Below are 20,371 nucleotides of genomic sequence, written 5' to 3'. Positions count from 1 at the left end.
CTCTTTTTCGAAATCACCCTAAATTTCTTTTCGCAATAAACTTTTACTTCTAATAGTACAGGAAAATGAGCTCTAAAAAGAGGTCGACCCGAAACAAATTGCAACAGAAATGATTTTTACACCATCTTGTAGAAAAAAAAACTGAACAACATATCCATCTTCGCATATTCTGAGTCGACGCAAAATCACCGTTTTTTGGCTTTTAATGCTATTTTTTTCCGTTATTCGAATAAAAATCGCAATTTTCGTGGACACCGGCTTTTCTTGAACTGAAGTATGATTCTAACCCAAAATAACATGGCAAGACCGAAAACGAAGTTGGATTTAGCGTAAGAAGCACCATACAAAAAGTAACTGTATTTTTTGGACTTTTTTCGCCTAAAAAATACAATTTTCGTTGTAGTGCGATTTTCTTGAATGAAAGTGTCGTTCTGACGTAGAATCACGAGCTGAGACCGAAAATAGAATCAAATAGGTTGTTCACTGAACCAGAAAAAAATCGTAATCATTAATGAATGATCCACATTTTTTTAGAAAACTATTAGGGAAAGTGAATTACAAACCGAACTGGTTTTCAGTGGTCAGTATCGTAAATCACACTTAAAACACTCTTCGTATACTATTTAGGGTCAACCCATAGTGTCTAATCTTCACAGTCTATTAAATAGAATCAATCTTATAAAAAATACAAAATAGAGAATCAGATCCCGACTAGTTTCACAACTTCTTCATTTGGAATGGATTAACGACTAGGGTTCTAGGTTCTCTTCATCATTGTTGCTGTTGATTTTTGAGGAGTTGGAACACATTGTTTCCTTGCAGGTTCTGCATGCTGAAGTACAAACTAAGCCGTTTTTAAAGCAGCTACATCTCGCTGAACTACACTGTACACGACAGGAGCACTTCACGATCTTTAGGAGCATACGCGGGGCTGATGGGAGGTCAATTGTTAATGAGTACAAGAAGTCATCTTTATTCTTCCATCCTCATTCCTCGGCTTTCAGTTCCGGATCAGGCTCCCCGGTCCATACCTGAACTTGATAAAAAAAAAAACTCTATAGCTATGAAACTTGGCTGCATCAGAAGTTGGTGGCAGATATTCTAGGTGAACAAAAGAGTTTGCCGTTGTCACTTTCTTTTCTAAAACTTCTCTGCGGAGTTTGTTCAAGTTCCCTCCTTTCGACGAACCGTATATGATCAGCAGGGCGTCTTCACCAGCGGTCTTGATTTCCTCCTTCGAAGCGTACTTCTGCATGAACACCGCAGCTGATGTCCGGAAATCATTGTCTTCTATCAGCCTCTTCAGTGCAAGACCTTTCCCCACACCGTGGATTCGCGAAGTAGAGTCACAGATTAACAGGGTGTGAGCAAAAAGGATCAGATTACAAGTATCTTGTCCCAGTTTCTCTTTCAGGGTGTGTATGTCCCATATTCGGGGAGCTTTATTCGACTTTGGCTCAGGTGCGAAGAATAGTTTCTTGCTTGACAAGTCACAGTGGTAGCATAAGAGAACCAATAGATCGGTATCGTCCCCAACTATGGCAGTGTCGTGATCAAGGAGGCACACTTGTGCCTCTATAAAGAGGCGACCCACCACAATGTTAAGCGATTTCAGGTCCTAGAGGTTGCAGAGAGACGGCGGTAATCGCATTTTGTAGCCCAAGCTCAAACTAAGAAACTTGCAAAATTTAATCCTCCTCTGACTTTATCTTCATGGGGTAAACTGGGCCGGAATTTTGGACCCTCCCACCATAGCCCCCCTTTAACGTTGTTCGATAAGTCTTAAAAATAGAAGTTAAGCTTTCCTAGGTCCCGGGAACCTATCCTCGAAATTTCAGCTCAATCAGATTACTCCTTCTGTTTTGAAAAAAACAAATATAGCCACTTAAAATTCATTTCTTTTTTTTTTCTTAGCCACGCCTACAGGCCACAGTTGGCAACGGATCCGGTTGAATGAGGACTCATTTGAAGCAGAATTGGACCTGTTAGGGCCTTTTGATATTTTCAGACCGAAAAAATTATCCACCGAATTTATATTTACGACAAACCTTGTTGTCCTATATTAGCCTCTGTTAAGTTTTCCTACCACAACCCCCCTTTACCGTTGTCTGATCGGACTGAAATTTGGAGGATAATCTTTCCTGGGGCCTGGGAGCTTATCCTCGAAATTTCAGCTCAATTTGATCACTCCTTCCCTGTTTTTCAAAAACCAAATATCAAGTTTTTTGGGAATTTGCTTGCGTCGAAAATAGCTTCCATATACTAAAAAACAATTACTGTTGTGTCTGTATAGTCTAGCGGTTACATTCCAGACTTTAAGGCGAAAACCCGGGTTTGATTCACCATCAGAGGAATTTTTTTAATACTGAATTCAAACTTTAAAAATAAACTCAGTTTCTTTTTTAAATTATTTGAAAAAAATTACGTTTTCTAAAGAGTTAAAGAGGCTGAGTTACAAGGAGCAATAATAAGTAATAAACTGTACAAAAACGTGCAGAAATTATTTGAAAAAAACTACGTTTTCTAAAGAGTTAAAGAGGCTGAGTTACAAGGTCGAACCTTAAAACGTACAGGGATTAGGAGGCACAGTTGGGGGGCTGCCGCCCCCAAACCCCGCTTTCGCAGCCTTTAAATAAAAAAAAAGTTTTTTAAACTGAAAGTACGGAGCGACATTAAATCTTAAAATGAACAGAAATTATTCCGTATATGAAAGAGGCTGTGCCCTCCTCAACGCCTCGCTCTTTACGCTAAAGTTTGACTTTCTCACAACTCTTTTTTTAAACAATAAAAACTTTAGCGTAAAGAGCGAGGCGTTGAGGAGGGCACAGCCTCTTTCATATACGGAATAATTTCTGTTCGTTTTAAGATTTAATGTCGCTCCTTACTTTCAGTTTAAAAAACTTTTTTTTTATTTAAAGGCTGCGAAAGCGGAGGTTTGGGGCGGCAGCCCCCCAACTGTGCCTCCTAATCCCTGTACGTTTTAAGGTTCGACCTTGTAACTCAGCCTCTTTAACTCTTTAGAAAACGTAGTTTTTTTCAAATAATACCGTGAAGAGGCAATAGTATTCTCGTATTTGAATGGAATCCCTCGGCTTGTCCGAAAGTTATTGCTGCAAAGCTGATGGTACACGGCATCAGTGGCATGAAGGTCTGGGACGGTGCATATCCTTCGGAAAACATCAACTGGCCAGTCATCATTTCTCAGTTCGCCTGTTTCTTTAATTGTTTTGTCAAAGTCTATGGTCCGAACGCAGAAAACATCTGAGCCTTTCCGGTGTGAAGCTGAGAGGTCAACAGGGCAGCCACAAAACAAGCAACACTCGTTAAACCTGAACTATGAAGTACTCGACCGCAACTCGCACTTGGCAGTGGAAATTTTAGCTAGCCACTCATCCTTTTGCCTTTGAGTGTCATCCTTTTGCCTTTTGCCTTTTGCCTTCTGTTCGGCAGTGACCACAACGGTATCCCTTCGCATCTGACTAGATTGGTTAATTCCAGCAGCTCCTTTCTGTGTAATAATCGTGTAATGTGAGTCGTCTTCGACATTTCTTTTGCAGATTCTGCAGTGCTCCAACTGAGTAGACATCTCGCGATAAAAAAAAGAGTTCAATAGAGTACTGTACCCAGGGTTGCCACAGGATCAAGTGGTAAAAAATAGAAACTTAGGAACCCCTTTTAGTTAAAAAAGGAACCTCTCTGGAGACCATTCTGGATGCAAAATAGACCCTAAAAATCAGTTTTCAGAAAGCTTTGAAAGAAAAAGCAGTGAGACAACAACAAATAACACTTGACAAAGAAAAAAAAAGGAAATGATCATTTGCAGATATCTCTCCATCATCAGACGCCAAGTGATATTTAAGAAACAGACCACTTGAGAATCATCATGTCATGGGAGGAGCTTTTATCTTCTTTTTTTCTGAACGCTTTACTTTCGAAAAAATAAAGATACAAGTTCAAGTTCAATCAAGTTCAATCATTTTATTATTAACATATACATGTATATAATTGACATAGGCCCATGGGAAGACAAGCTCGAAAAACTAGGCCTAGACAAAGATACAATAAAAAATTTTACGCTACAATACAAAGATAATTACGACGGCAAAGATACAATAATACAAAAATAATATGAAAGTAGCAGCTAGCCCAGGATCCAAATATAAATATAAATATAAATAAAAAAAAGAGAGATCAATATTATTAAATATAAATTCATACTAAAAGATAGCCGAGAGGCCCACATTCACATAGAACAAAAATCCAAACAAATAACTTAATCATATTAAAAAGACACTTAATTAAAAATAATCCTGAACTAAATGAAATTTAAGACTCCTTTTTATTAAATGGATAGAAGAAAACTATCAATAAGATCCTTGTGAGTATCCCAGCACCGGGCTATTGACAAAAACGGAGCGAATTTAGATATCTCAGTACTATACTTGTCAATGTAGATATTCTTTTTTTGTCGCGTGTTATAATGATGTGAATCATGTGATTGGGAGAACAAATTTTGATTGAGGTAATATGGCGGTAATTTCTTAATGTCATAATTAAATTTGAAAATAATTACTCCGAAAGTAACTTGTTGAGAAACTGGAAGTATATCTAAATAAATATATAAAGATGCTATAGAAGACTTATTTGGAAGTGAAATAGGCGATGAAATAAAAAGTTTGAGGATTCTTACTGCTTTATTTTGTAAAATCTGTATTGGTTTAATATGGCTTTTAAATGTAGATAAATACACTAGAGAACAATAAGTTATGTTAGACTGAATCAGAGCAAAATAAATGCTTCGTAAAGCAGAGTAGGGCAAATAATGCTTCAACCTCCGCATTAAACCAACATACCTTGAAATCTTTAAGCGTATATTTTGAATGTGTGTTTTAAAAGATAATCTTTCATCAATCATAAGTCCAAGGTACTTTATCACATTCGCCCGAGATATTGATAATAGATACTTTGAAGAAGTAACTAGGGTAATACGAGGGCATATATTTGACTTCCTGCCGTAAATTTTGAATTAGTTTTTGATAAATTCAACGCAATAAAATTTGAGGAACACCAATCAAGAACATTAGAAAATGCAGTATCAAGTTTTGCCTCCAACTCCTCGTCATTCCTCTCAGAAATTAAAACTGCCGTATCATCAGCAAAATGTGTGCTGAGACATGGGATTGCCAAAGCGCGGTGAAAATTATTTATATAAACTAGAAAAAGCAGAGGACCTAGGACAGAGCCCTGAGGCACACCAACCATGGAGGACTGAGGAACAGGCGAAGAGAGAAAATTACCTCCATCTATTCGTTGCTTTCTCTTATCAAGATAAGATTTAACTAGATCCAACGCCGGTCCGCGTACACCACAATTATCCAATTTACGAAAAAGAATACAATGGGATATTGTATCGAATGCTTTTTTAAAATCCAAGTATATTGTTGCTGGAATTTCACCACTATCTAAGCATTCATGAATATATTGGATGAGAGCAATGATAGCGTGCTCAGTATTGTGTCCAGACCTAAAACCAAACTGGGAATTTGTGAAAAAATTAAACGATTTAAGAAAATCATAGATCCTCTTATAAAATGCCTTCTCAAATATTTTAGAAAATGCTGACAAAATAGAAATAGGGCGGTAATTTGATGGGTTTTCAGGAGAGTCACCTTTGTTAAGCGGAATTATCCTCGCTTCTTTAAAAGCAGACGGGAAAACTCCATTTTTAAATGAAAGATTAATTATATGCTGTAATGGCAAAATTACTGCAGACAATATTTCATTAACAATTATAGAACTAGACCCGTCAATTCCCGCTGAATTACCTGGATTTATATCACACACTATTTTTGTTATTTCAGACCGAGAAATAGGCATAAGAAAAATTGAATTACTTTGAGGAGATGGAAGGTATGAAGAAAAATGTTTATTACTGCTTGAATCAAACTGGTTCATTACTGATGAAACAATTTTCTCTCCTATACTAGCGAAATAAGTATTCAAAACATCAGCCACTTTCTCCAATTTGTTAGTCGTCGATCCATCTTCTAAACTAATAACTTCAGGCAACTTAGAATTCCTTTGTTTTTTAATAATAGAATTAATTAAAGACCACGTTTTGCGAGGAGAATTTTGAGCTTCTTCGAAAGACTCTTTATAATATTATTTGAAAAAAACTACGTTTTCTAAAGAGTTAAAGAGGATGAGTTACAAGGTCGAACTTTAAAACGTACAGGGATTAGGAGGCACAGTTGGGGGGCTGCCGCCCCCAAGCAGCCTTTAAATAAAAAAAAAGTGTTTTAAACTGAAAGTAAGGAGCGACATTAAATCTTAAAACGAACAGAAATTATTCCGTATATGAAAGAGGCTGTGCCCTCCTCAACGCCTCGCTCTTTACGCTAAAGTTTTTATTGTTAAGAAAAAGAGTTGTGAGAAAGTCAAACTTTAGCGTAAAGAGCGAGGCGTTCAGGAGGGCACAGCCTCTTTCATATACGGAATAATTTCTGTTCGTTTTAAGATTTAATGTCGCTCCTTACTTTCAGTTTAAAAAACTTTTTTTTATTTAAAGGCTGCGAAAGCGAGGGTTTGGGGGCGGCAGCCCCCCAACTGTGCCTCCTAATCCCTGTACGTTTTAAGGTTCGACCTTGTAACTCAGACTCTTTAACTCTTTAGAAAACGTAGTTTTTTTCAAATAATTTCTGCACGTTTTTGTACAGTTTATTACTTATTATTGCTCCTTGTAACTCAGCCTCTTTAACTCTTTAGAAAACGTAATTTTTTTCAAATAATTTAAAAAAGAAACTGAGTTTCTTTTTAAAGTTTGAATTCAGTATTAAAAAAATTGCTCTGATGGTGAATCAAACCCGAGTTTTCGCCTTAAACGCTGAAGTGTAACTGCTAGACTATACCGACACAACAGTAACTGTTTTTTAGTGTATGGAAGCTATTTTCAATTCAAGCAACGTAACAAAAAACTTGATATTTGGTTTTTGGAAAACAGGGAAGGAGTGATCGAATTGATCTGAAATTATGAGGATACTTTTACGGGCCAAAGTACAGCGCATCGTTTAAATTTCAGCCCAATCAGACACCGGACCCGGGGGGGGGTGGTAGGAAAAATTAACATGGGCTAATATAGGAAAACAAGGTTTTTCGTAAATGTAAATTCGGTGGATAATTTTTTCGGTATTAAAATATCAAAAGGCCCTAACAGGTCCAATTCTTCTTAAAATGAGTCCTCATTCAACCGGATCCGTTGCCAACTGTGGCCTGTAGGCGTGGCTAAGAAAAAAAAAAAAAGAAATGAATTTTAAGTGGCTATATTTGGTTTTTTGAAAACAGGGACGGAATGATCAGATTGAGCTGAAAATTCGAGGTTAAGCTCCCCGGGCTCTAGTAAAGATAAACTTATAAATTTCAGCCCTATCGGTCAACGTTAAAGGGGGGCTGTGGTGGGTGGGTCCAAAATTCTGGCCCAGTATACCCCATGAAGATCAAGTCAGAGGAGGATTAAATTTTGCAAGGTTCTTAGTTTGAGCTTGGGCTACAAAATGCGATTACCGCCGTCTCTCTGCAACCTCTAGGACCTGAAATCGCTTAACATTGTGGTGGGTCGCCTCTTTATAGAGGCACAAGTGTGCCTCCTTGACCTATGTTTCGACAATCGTATCAGTGCGGTTAATTTATTTTTGAAGATTTTAAAATTTTTAATATTATAATCAGTTGGATTCTTTAACTGCTTTTTAAATAGCTGGGTTTTTTTATTAACTGATATCAAAATTCCAGACGTTATCCACGGCCTTATAGGAAATTTTTCTCTGCAAATTTTCTTCGTAACAAATGGGCAACTAGAATAAAGGCAGCAATTGAAATTTCTTAGGAAAGTATCAGTTGCCACATCTGTATCCTCCGTGGATATTACATCCTGCCAATCCAATAGACCAAGGCTTTCATCAGGTGCTTTAATGTTATTTTATTTATTAACCGTACTTGACGTTCCCTACTTACTTGTGGTATTTTATAAGTAAAAGCTAAATCTGAAACCAGCAGGAAATGATCCGATATATCAGTTAAAACAGCAAAATTTGCTTTAATTGGTAAGGATGTAAAAATATTATCAATGAGAGAAGCAGAACTAGGTGAAATTCTTGTAGTTATCAGGCAAGTAGGAAGCAGATATGCGGAAAAGCAAGAAGACAATAAATCAACAGAAGCTTCATTCGAAGCTTCTAGAAGGTTATTGTTGAAATATCCGGAGAGGATAACATCATTATTTTTAAAATGAGGTTGATGCAAAAAACCATAGAGTTTAGATAGGAAAGACTTGATTAGAGAAGAAGGAGGTCTGTATACTACGCAAAAAACTATATCAATTTTTCCAAGACTAATTTCAGTTACCATTACTTCAAAAAGCATTTCATCATGAGAACCTTCTAGATTTGTAAGGCGTCGAAAAGAGATACCTTCTTTAACTAATACTGCCAAACCACCTTGGCGCCTTGTCAGTCGGTTTTTGAAAGTAAATTGATATCCAGGAAAAGCAATATGAGGAGCCGTGTCTATAAGAAAAGTCTCACAGAATCCAACGACATGACAAGATAGCTTATGAACTACATCGACAAGATCATCCTGTGAACTAAAAAAAACTCTACAATTTAAAAATCCCGTTCTCACAACCCCGGTACTGGAAAGATCAGAAACCTCGGAAGGTAATTTATATCTACATTTTGGAAAATTAATTACCCCACCATCATTTATTTCATTTCCAAAAAATTTATCATGGCTCTGGAAAATGGAAAAGTCAAAAGGGTTAGACTCTAGGTCTCTCAGTCTATCCCAAATGCAATTATCATCCAATGTAAATAATCAGAATTATGATCAGGACTATCAGAAACTTACGCAAAATGCACACCGTCTGAGTCTTAACGTAGCAAAAACAACTGAACCAGCGAGAACTCGAAAATAATGATGAAAGAAAAAGAAACTGCTTGAAAATAAATAGAAACAAGTGAAAGAAACCGAACTTATTCACTGTAACATGAAATACGGATACAGAAAAAATTATTGTACTCAATTACTTCATATTAATAGAAAAACATAAACAATAAAGAAAATAAAATTATAATAGTCTAAATAAGGACAAAAAACATCAAAATAAACGAAAATAACAGACACACACAAACAACATATATAATAAACTTAATACAAGTCTAAAGAGGGACACAACACAACAAAAGAAATAAAGATAATAGATTCTATTAATAGAGAAACATTACATAAAGTAATAAAAATAATCTCACCAAACAAATGTCATTATTAATCACCGTAGCTAGTCAATCTTAACCCACTGTGAAGACGGAGACTTTTTACACTCGAGCCATAATTTACTCCCTTTTTGTTTAATACGCTTAAGATGAACCGAACCCGAATCACGCATGTCCTTTCCCTTGGATAATAGATTATTCCGTAGGAAATTTAGCTTTGGTGGGAGATCAGTGCAAATGCGAATTCCACTACCCTTCAACTTATTCACCTCACTGAGAATCGCCTGAATGCTATGATCTGTGTCTAGCAATATAAAAACAGGGGCCGGTCGAACACTAGTTTTCCTACTAGTGATGTTTGAACTGCTATTTTTCGCAATGCAATAACACTTGGTAAGAGAAATGTCCTCGGTAACTTGCAATTTGTCAGAAAGAAGAGACTTTACGTTGCTAGTCACTGACTGATTATGGTTTTCAGTTGGCAGACCCTGAACAATCAAATTCAACTTTTTTTCTCTCACTTCGATGTCCAAAAGCTTACTCTCCAAATCATTATTCCGCAATTTTTCTTGCTCTAGATCATTTCGAAGCTTTTTAGATTCCTCTCGTAGATTCGCATTTTCAGCTGATATTTGCCTAACTTCATCTTGAAGGGAAATTATTGAGACAGAAAAACTTTTCTGTTCTGCTAATATTTTATCCAGCAACGCCTGAAGCCGTTTCATTCCTTCATCAAATTTTGCTTGAGTGACAGCCATAATGAATGCTATAATCCGCACGTAGAAGTCTACACTTGCATCAAATTACGCAATGGCAAAGTCCAAAACAATATCAAATTTAATCCTTTTAACTTGAAAAAGTAATCCGATTATAGGAGTTCACTCTTCAATAGTTTCCGTAGGGTACGGTAACTAGAACACACAACCTATTTGTTTCCATTTTTTCGCACTACCTTCTGCTGGAACAGAGATGCAGTTTTCAGATGTCTCTTTATCACTCGTTTCATCTTTTCGGAACAGAATTGAATCCTCATTTGAAGCTCTTTCTTACTTTCTGAGTTTGTGGTTTTGTCAAACTCGACAACATAATAACTGTTGCCGACTTCATCAAGGGTCATCTTCCGGAAATGGGGTACAAGAGCTTCGGTTTAAAAATTAGCGAACTTAGTTCGCCCGAAGGAGAAGCTTTTGACCACTGTATCTCTGAACATTTTTCCTAATACATATGCTATTCCATCTGCGGAATTCCCAGAATAGTCAGACTCAATCAAATATTTTACTCAATCAATAATAATTGAGCCGAGGAGTGAACGAAAAAATAAAAATAATAGAGAAGGGGGAAGAGGTTCCCAATAGGAAGGATACGGAGCTTTAAACCAAAGCAAGAAAAGGGACTTTAGGGATCTTTATCAATTTAAGGGACCAATAGGGACCTTCACTTGATTTTAGGGACTTTGTGGCAGCCCTGTGTACCTAATCCATCAATCGTTTGGTCCCTCACAGCTCTGAATAATACCACAGGCTCATAATACAAGTTAGCCTGTCGTGATGATGAGGTCACATGTTGGTACAAGGTGTATTTCAGGGGACGATTGTCTTCTCAATAGATGTCACTATAAAAAAAAAAAAACTTAAACTGACATGAAACATCAAAGAATTTGACGAAAAGCAGTAAAGTACAATAATTTATCCTTTAAACTTTTAAAGTATTCAGTTCCGAACCACCATTATAAAAACCGACTTCTTACCTGCGCTAATCATTCATCAGAACACTAGCAGGCTCAACGGAAAGTATCATTCGACTGTTAGATGGCGGAATTTCGAATAAAATTTTTTCTCGGGGTAGATGGCGAATTTAAATAAAGGTTATGACTGTCACTGACCGGAACTAGTTTTATATTCGACTTTCTGGCATTACTTGAGGCCTTCGCCTAATTGATTTCTCAGTCAAATCTTGGGAATAAACTTTGAAATCTTTAAAACACTGAGTGATGAATGTGACGATTTTCATTTTTGTTGCATTACGTAGCCTTCGAAGTGTCTTATACTAATGCCTAGTTCAGGTATTTTTACGAACAACCGATCATCTGTTGAATAACAAGTGCCCATTGATTGTCTTTACAAAAATTACCGCAACGCATATTGATGATAGTGAAACTTTTTTGTTTTGCTCCAGACAACCAATCTGACTTCATTTTCTGTCTCAGCTTGTCATTCTGCATCAGAATCATACTTCATTTCAAGAAAAACGGTCGGATACTAAAATGATATTTTTTTTCGGAAAACGTAAAAAAATTGCACTAAAAGCCAAAAAACGGTTATTTTGCGTCGACTCAGAATATGCGAAAATGGATATGTTGTTCAGTTTTTTTTTTCTCTACAAGATGGTGTAAGAATCATTTCTGTTGCAATTTGTTTCGGGTCAAACCTTCATTTGCCTGTACTATAAGATTAACCGAAACAGTAGTTACCATTCCTGATTCTGTCAAATGTCAATTTATTCTCACTAGACAGTTTTTTCTGAAAACACGTTTTTCAACTTTTGGTTACTATGGGCTGTGGTTCGCTCTTCACTAGTTTGCAGCTGCCGCTGCAACCATGATCTATGCAAATCCCCTTCGCCATACTCATCGGAAGTTGTGGCTGAATAAGGACGTGAGACGACAAAATACTGGTTTTGTTTCCTCTTTGTCTTCAAGCATTAATAAGCCAGCAGAGAAAGGCAAGGAGGACACCTCTGTCCCTAACTGACCAAAATATGACACTTCTGTAGGGAAAAAAACGTCTTAAATATTTCCTCTATATCTGGGATAACGTACAGTCTCCTCCCCTCTGGATGAAACTTCACCCTGTCACCCTTGTCAAAACAGCAATTTCACTAAGCAAAATCGTGTCCTTTTTCTTTATTTTGAATTAGTTGAGAAAATATACCACTTCGAGAAAATAAACCGGCAGATCTCAACTTCCATCTCTTTCATCTTTCTTCTTCAGTATACAGCAATACTTCTACTAATTTTCATTTGCCGAGTAAACATTGTAAACGTAAGGTAAACGCAATCAGTTAGATTATGATTCACACTCACATCATTATTAAGGTGAAGTTGGAACACATCTTAGTGTTTATAAAAAGCAAGGGACAATGTCTGAAGGTAATACATTACTTATTATAAATTCTATGTTTAATTTTGGAATTTGGTTAACATTATCACAGATAAACATGACATCTAATGGCAACCAAGATTTGGTCTAGCATTATTCATTCTTAACCAAGCCTCGTTGCAGGGGCGGATCCACGATTTTTTTTAGCGGGGGGTGGGGCAAAATAGGTTGATCCGAAAACAAATTTTTAGGAGGGGGGCGCAAAATAGGTTCATCCGATTAACTTGCGTTAGGAGCAAGTCTAATCAACGCAAACTTGAGTTAATTAAGTAAATTGCACTACTTTAGACTACGCTAGGGGGGAGCCTCACCCCCCTGGATCCGCCACTGCTTCGTTGATTGATTAATAAAGGGTTGGGTAGCTCCTGTATATTCTGTTAAAAAGAATTACTTTAATGACTACTAATACCAACCTTAAATTTGTATAATTTTAAAGATCTGTTACTGCGGCCTTTTTAGTGTTAAAGCCTCAGCTTCATTAAGAAAATGAATATGGATGTTCCGCAATTGTTTAATTGGTTTTCTTTGTGCAAAAACAAAGAAATATTTTTATATTGCTAATTTTATGTTGCTCAAGTTCTTACAACTCGTCCCAACCCCCCCCCCCCCCCCTATAATAGCCCTATGCTATATACAAAACAAACATGAAATGAAAATGATACCATTAGATTCCTTAAATAAAACTTTCAGGGATGGGTCTACAGCCTGAAGTATGCCCCGGGAAAGTATTTTGAAGTACCTACCTCTAGTCCTTTTCCCTCTAGAGGGTCCTGATGTTTGCCTACATGACAGGTCTATACCTATTGAAATTTTGACACACAGATTTTTAAAGGTTATCAAAGGGCAGGACCCTCTAGAGGGAGAGGGAGTAGAGGTAGGTACTTCAAAATACCTTCTTAGGACATACTTTAGGCTGTAGACCCATTCCTGAAGGTTTCATTTTCCTAACCTAACCCATTTCCAAGATAGCCAAAAGTAGCTAAAGTAGAACTTTACCCAACATATTAGTCGTTACCCTGACAATAAACCCCCGCCCCTGATAGACGCATATGATATAGATAGCCCTTATATATAGATAGCCCTGATGTAGATAGCCCTTATAGAAAAATACTCTTTTTAATGACTTAAAAATAGAAATAATAATAGAAGGGAACATCATATCCTGATTAATGTATATATGCTGCATATCATAAAGCAAGAATTTCATTGTTTTAGGTTTCTTTTTACCCTGATTGCCTATATATCCTAATGTTATATATAAGATTGTCAGAGGAATAAGGATGAATTATCATAAACGCGAGTTTAACCATACAAAAAAACATAAAATTAGGGTATAAGCCTAGAATAGTGGCTGAGACGAAAACTTGTTTAAAAAAAAATTCTTACTTCATAAAATGCAGAATGATTGTAGTCAACACAAACCTATATCTAGGTTTACCGGGCCCTATAATTTGTTTGGACTATTTATCTTCCACCCCTTCCCCTATAAAGGACACTCACTTTTGGACAAAATTTGGTATTAGCGAACAATTAGGACTGTTGAGAAGGAAAGATGTTGAGAAATCAGTTCTAACTTCATAATACGCAGAACAATTGTAGGAACTCATTCCGGAAAGTTCTTAACTTTACACAACCCCCTCCCCCTTTAATGTGCGAATATATAGCCAAAATTATATATTTCTCATACATTTGCTGCACGTCGCTCTTTTATTTCAACTTAATACCCGTAAATTGAAGCAACGTTTATGAAATCAATAAAAGCAAAAATTCAGTGAAATATATAAGGGCTGTATATTTGTACGTTAGGCTTAGGGGGGGGGGAGGTAGGAGGTAAAGTAAAGTGATGTGCTTTTACGAATGACTAACAATTTTTCTACATATTATGAAGTTTTCTTAACAACTTTCCTTCTCAACAGGCCTGATTGCACACTGATGCCGAAACTGCCACTGCTGTAATTTCTAATTGTCCGTAACATATGAAGAGATTCTTTGTAATTCTGCACGTGTCATAGATACTAAATATTAATTCCTCCTTCCTGTTTAACAATAACAGACTCACACACGATGAAGCAACGCGTTCCTTCATTTACTTGATACTAAAATAGATTCAAATGATGGGAGGAAAAACGACGTAATTTTTTTTTTTAAATAGGCCCGTTTTTTAGCACTAGTTCTGAATTCTTTATTTAACAATAAAAAATTATAAACAAAAACTACTTCAACACAATCTCCCCCATAAGGCTCCATGGCCGGGAACAAAACCGGGGAGAAAAAAAATGCCAGCACAAAAAAAAAATATAAACATGTTAAAAAAAAAAACCAGTCGCTCACCTTAAAAATCTCAAAATGACTAGCTAGGCAAGGGGTAGCGCATGATTTCACCAACTCAATTAAATATCCAACTCAATCCAGAGACATCAACTCCAGTGGAAACCGGAAAAAAACTTAATTACTAGCTAGAAATTCTCTAACATAATTTTTGAACATACAAAACGAGTGGCAGCTTTGTGAAGACACAGGGAGCATAAGCACGGCGCCTAAACCATCGAAGTTAAATTTCAAAACTTATTATGTGTGCTTATTGGCTAATCAATTCGCTAAGATTGAAAAGAAAAGTTTTCATAGGCAGCAGAATAGCGCTACCTAAGAAAACAACGATGTTGGTACAATGTATTATTTTTTTTTTTTTTGGTTGGTCTTAGACCAGGGCACTTCGAAAAGGGCTCATTCAATTGGATATTGGAATGGCTTGTACCCTTTTTAATAGTCGAAAGTGATTGGAAGGCAACTAACACCCACCATTTCCCCAAACACATCCAATGAAAATTTTGAGATAGCCATTTTGTTCAACGTAGTTGAAAGATGTATAAATTATGTCTTTAAGGAGGACACTCCCCCCACAATCTTCAGGGCAAGGCTTGTAATTTATGCCCTGGGGGCACAGAAAGTTTTTATTGAAAGCGTTGTCGTAGAAACCTCAAAAAGGGCTCATTCAATTGGAAATTCAAAGGGCTAGTGCCCTTTTTAATAGTCAAAAGTGATTGGAGGGCAACTAAGCCCCCTCTCAAAGCCAAAATTTCCCAAAACACATCCAATCAAAATTTTGAGATAGCCATTTTGTTCAACGAAGTTGAAAGTTCTGGAAATTAGGTCATTGAGGAGGACACTCCCCCCACAGTCTTCAATGCAAGGGTTGTAATTCGGGCCTTGGGGGCATAGACGGCTTTATTGAAAGCGTTGTCGTAGAAACTTCAAAAAGGGCTCATTCAATTAGAAATTCAAAGGGCTAGTGCCCTTTTTAATAGTCAAAAGTGATTGGAGGGCAACTAAACCCCCTCTCGCAGCCTTTTTTCCCAAAACACATCCAATAAAAATTTTGAGATAGCCATTTTGTTCAACATAGATGAAATTTCTGGAAATCAGGTCATTGAGGATGACAAACCCCCCACAGCCCTCAAAGCAATGGTTGTAAGTTATGCCCAAAGGGCATAAAAGGTTTTTATAGAAAGTGTTGTCGTAAAAACTTCAAAAAGGGCTCATTGACTTGGAAATTGAAATGGCTAGTGTCCTTTTTAATAGTTGAAAGTGATTGGAGCGTAACTAACTGCCTCTCACGCCCAAAATTTCCCGAAACACATGCAATCAAAATTTTGAGATATTTATTTTGTCCAACGCAGTTGAAAGTTTTGGAAATTAGGTCTTTGAGGATGATAACCTCCTCAGAGCCCTCAGGGCAATGGTTGTAAGTTATGCCCTAGGGCATATAGGGTTTTTTATAGAAAGCGTTGTCATAGAAACTTCAAAAGGGCTCAATTAATTGGAAATTGAAAGGGCTAGTGCCCTTTTTAACAGTCGAAAGTGATTGGAGGGCAGCTAACCCCCCTCTCACGCCTACCATTTTCCCAAACATATCCAATCATAAGTTTGAGACAGTCATTTTCTTCAACATAGTAGAAAGTTCTGGAAATTATATCTTTGAGGATGACAAACCCCCCACACCCCTCAGGGCACGGTTTGTAAGTTATGCCCTTGGGGCATATAGGGTATAGAAAGTGCTGTCGTGGAAACTTCAAAAAGGGCTCATTCAATTGGAAATTGAAAGCGCTAGTGCCCTTTTTAATAGTCGAAAGTGATAGGAGGGCAACTAACCCCCCTCTCACACCCACCAGTTTCCCAAGCAAATGCAATCAAAATTTGAGATATCCATTTTGTTCAATGTATTTGAAAGTTTGAAAATTAGGTCTTTGAGGATAATAACCCCCCCCCCATCCTCAGGGCAAGGGTTTTAAGTTATGCTCTTGGGGCATTATGGTTTTTATAGTAAGCGTTGTCGTAGAAACTACAAAAGGGCTCATTCGGTTGGAAATTGAAAAGGCTAGTGCCCTATTTAATAGTAGAAAGTGATTGGAGAGCACCTGATCCCCCTCTCACTCCTACCATTTCCTCAAACACATCCAATCAAAAACTTTGAGATAGCCATTTTTTCAACGAGTTGACAGGTAAAGAGATTAGGTCTTTAAGAATGACAACCCCCCCCCTACTGCCCTCAGGGTAAGGGTTGTAAATTATGTCCTGGGGGCCTATAAGGTTTTGAAAGAAAGCAGTGTTGTAGAAACTTAAGATCTGGAAATGAGATCTTTGAGGATGACAACCCCCACAACCCTCGGCACAAGGGTTGTAAGTTATGCCCCGGGGGCATATAAGGTTTTTATAGAAAGTATTGTCGTAGAAACTTCAAAAAGGCTCAGTCGATTGTAAACTGAAAAGGCTAGTGCCCTTTTTAATAGTCGAAAGTGATTGGAGGACAACTAACCCCCTCTCACGCCCACCATTTTCCTGAACACATTCAATCAAAAAATTTTGTTCATTTTTTCAACGTAGTCCGAAGGTTCATAGATTATGTCTTTGAGGATGACAACCCCCCCTCCCCACACCCCCAGGGCAAAGGTTGTAAGTTATACCCTGGGGGTATATAAGGTTTTTATAAAAAGTGTTGTCGTAGAAACTTCAAAAAGGGTACATTCAATTGGGAATTTAGATGGCTAGTGCCCTCATTAATAGTCAAGAGTGATTAGAGGGCGAATGCCCCTCATACCAATCATTTCCCCAAACACTTTCGATCAACATTTTGATAGGGATGCTATCATTTCATCTAACCGTCATAAGCACTAAACGTCATTTTGTCGACAAGGGAAATCCGTCAGAACACCGACACGTCAGGACATCGACAGTCATAACATCGATACATCAGGACGTCAACAGTAACAATCTCTACCCGTCAGAACGTCGTCAGTCATAAGATCGACACATCACTTCATCGACAGTCAAAATCGCTACCCGTCAGTACGTCGGCAGTCATAACATCCACACGTCAGTTCATCGACATTCTCAATCGCTACCCGTCAGAACATCGACAGTCATAACATCGACACGTCATAACATCTAAAAAAAATTTTTAGATGTTATGGTGTGTCAATATTATGACTGTCGACGTTCTGACGGTTAGTGGTTCTGAACGATTTTCTTAATGAAAGAAATTTTAGATGTTATGACGTTTCGATATTATGACTGTCGACGTTCTGATGGTTAGTAGTCTTGGAGGACTTTTGTTATGAAAAAAAAATTATAAGTTTATATAATAGTAATAAGTATATAATAGTTTAGAAACAAATTTCGGCTATATATTTGCACATCAGGGGGATGGGGGAAAAGCATAGCGTATGTCAAATAGGTAACCAAACCTAACCTAGGTATCTTTTCCCCCTAAACCCCAAAAAACTAAAGTTTAAAAATTTTAGATGTTATGACGTGTCGATGTTACGGCTGTCGACGTTCTGAAGGTTAGTGGTTCTGACGGATTTTCGTTATGAAAAAAAAATTGATGTTATGACGTGTCGATGTTATGACTGTCGACGTTCTGACGGGTAGCGTTTGTGACTGTCGATGAACTGACGTGTTGCTGTTATGACTGTCGACATTCTGACTGGTAGCGATTGTGACTGTCGATGAACAGGCGTGTCGATGTTCTGACGGGTAACGATTGTGACTGTCGATGTCCTGACGTGTCGATGTTATGACTGTCGATGTCCTGACGTCTCGATGTTCTGACGGATTTTTTGTCGATGTTATGACGGATTTTGTCGATTTCCTGACGGTAGTGGTCCTGACTTGTCGATGTTCTGGCTCCTTCCCATTTTGATATTGCCATTATGTTGAACGTTGTTGAAGGGTCCGGGAATTATGTTTTTGAATATGATAACCCCTCTCCACAAATCCCTCAGGACTAAGGTTGTAAGTTATGCCCTGGGAACATATAAGGTTTTTATAGAACGTGTTGTCGTAGAAACTTCAAAAAGCGCTCATTGAATTGGGAATTGAGATGGCTAATGCCCTTATTAAGAGACAAAAGGGATCAGAGGGTGAACCCCCCCCCCACGCCCATCATTTCCCAAAACACTTCCAATCAACATTTTGATATATCCATTTTGTCGAACGTAGTTGAAGGGTCCAGGGATCATTGGATTGGAAATTGATAGGGCTATTGCCCTTTTTACTAGTCGAAAGTAATCAGAGGGCTAATCAATCCCGCCCCATGACCCATCATTTCCCAAAACATTTCCGATCAAAATTTTGATATGGCCATTTTGTTCAACGTAGTTGAAAGGTATGGAAATTATGTCTTTGAGAATGACAACCCTCCTTTCATAGCCCTCAGGACAAAGTTATGCTCTTAGGGCATAAAAGGGTTTTATAGGAAGTTTTGTTGTAGAAGCTTCTGAAAGGACTCATTCCATTGGAAATTGAGAGGACTAGTGCCTTTTTTATTAGTCAAAAGTGACCAGAGGGCAAATGCACCCCCCATACACATATTTTACCCAGACACTTACAATTAAAATTTTGAGATAGCCATTTTGTTCAGCGTATCATACAGGTCTGGAAATAATGCTTTTGAGGATAAAAAATCCCCCCAGCCCTCAGGGCAAGGGTTGTAAGTTATTTCCTGGGGGATTTATGTCCTGTCGAATTTCTGACGTGTAACGATTGTAACTGTCTATGTACTGACGTAACGATGTTATGACTGTCAATGTCCTGACGTGTCGATGTTCTGACGGATTTTTTGTCGATGTTATGACAGATTTTGTCGATGTCCTGGCGCCTTCCCATTTTGATATTGCCATTTTGTTGAACGCAGTTGAAGAGTCCGAAAATTATGTTTTTGAATATGACACCCCCTCCCCCACAACCCTCAGGGCAAAGCTTGTAAGTTTTGCCCTGGGGGCATATAAGGTTTTTATAGAATGCGTTGTTCTAGAAACTTCAAAAAATCACTCATTGAATTAGGAATTGAGATGGCTAGTGCCCTTATTAATAGAAAAAAGGGATCAGAGGGCGAATACCCCCCCCCCCCACACACACACCCCAAACACTTCCAATCAACATTTTTATATAACCATTTTGTTGTACGTAGTTGAAGGGTCCGTGGGACATTGGATTGGAAATTGAGAGGGCTATTGCCCTTTTTATTGGGCGAACGTAATCGGAGGGAGAATCACCTACGCCCTATGATCCATCATTTCCCCAAAAATTTCCGATCAACATTTTGATAGGACCATTTTGTTCAACGTAGTTCAAATGTCTGGAAATTATGTCTTTAAGGATGAAACCCCTCCCCTCATAGTCCTTGGGTCAAGGGTCCTAAGTTATACTCTTGGGGCATAAAAGGTTTTTATAAAAAGCTTTGTCGTAGAAGCTTCAAAAAGGGCTCATTCCATTGGCAAATTGAGAGGACTACTGCCTTTTTTATTAGTCGAAAGTGATCATGGCGCAAATGCCCCCATGCCCTTCATTTCCCCAGATACTTACAATTAAAATTTTTAGAAAGCCATTTTGTTCAGTGTACCATAAAGCTCTGGAAATTATGCGATTGAGGATAAAAAAATCACCCCAGCC

General features: G+C 37.7%; 1 protein-coding gene across 1 annotated transcript in view; it reads left to right on the top strand.

Annotated features, from left to right (window-relative positions):
• The first annotated feature begins 12,308 nt into the window (after positions 1 to 12,308).
• The window catches only part of LOC148954963 (uncharacterized), a 65,110-nt gene continuing 57,047 nt past the window's right edge, over positions 12,309 to 20,371 (top strand). The window contains exon 1 of the mRNA XM_089108004.1: positions 12,309 to 12,411. Coding sequence (XP_088964130.1) covers positions 12,402 to 12,411 — 10 coding nt within the window. The 5' untranslated portion in view covers positions 12,309 to 12,401. The remainder of the gene's footprint in view (positions 12,412 to 20,371) is intronic.

The sequence above is a fragment of the Artemia sp. Qi Xiang Cuo genome, chromosome 2, assembly GCF_049724085.1.
Source record: "Artemia sp. Qi Xiang Cuo chromosome 2, ASM4972408v1, whole genome shotgun sequence".
NCBI lineage: Eukaryota > Metazoa > Arthropoda > Branchiopoda > Anostraca > Artemiidae > Artemia > Artemia sp. Qi Xiang Cuo.
The sequence above is the reverse complement of the archived record's forward strand: the minus strand, read 5'-3'. Positions and strand labels throughout refer to the sequence as shown.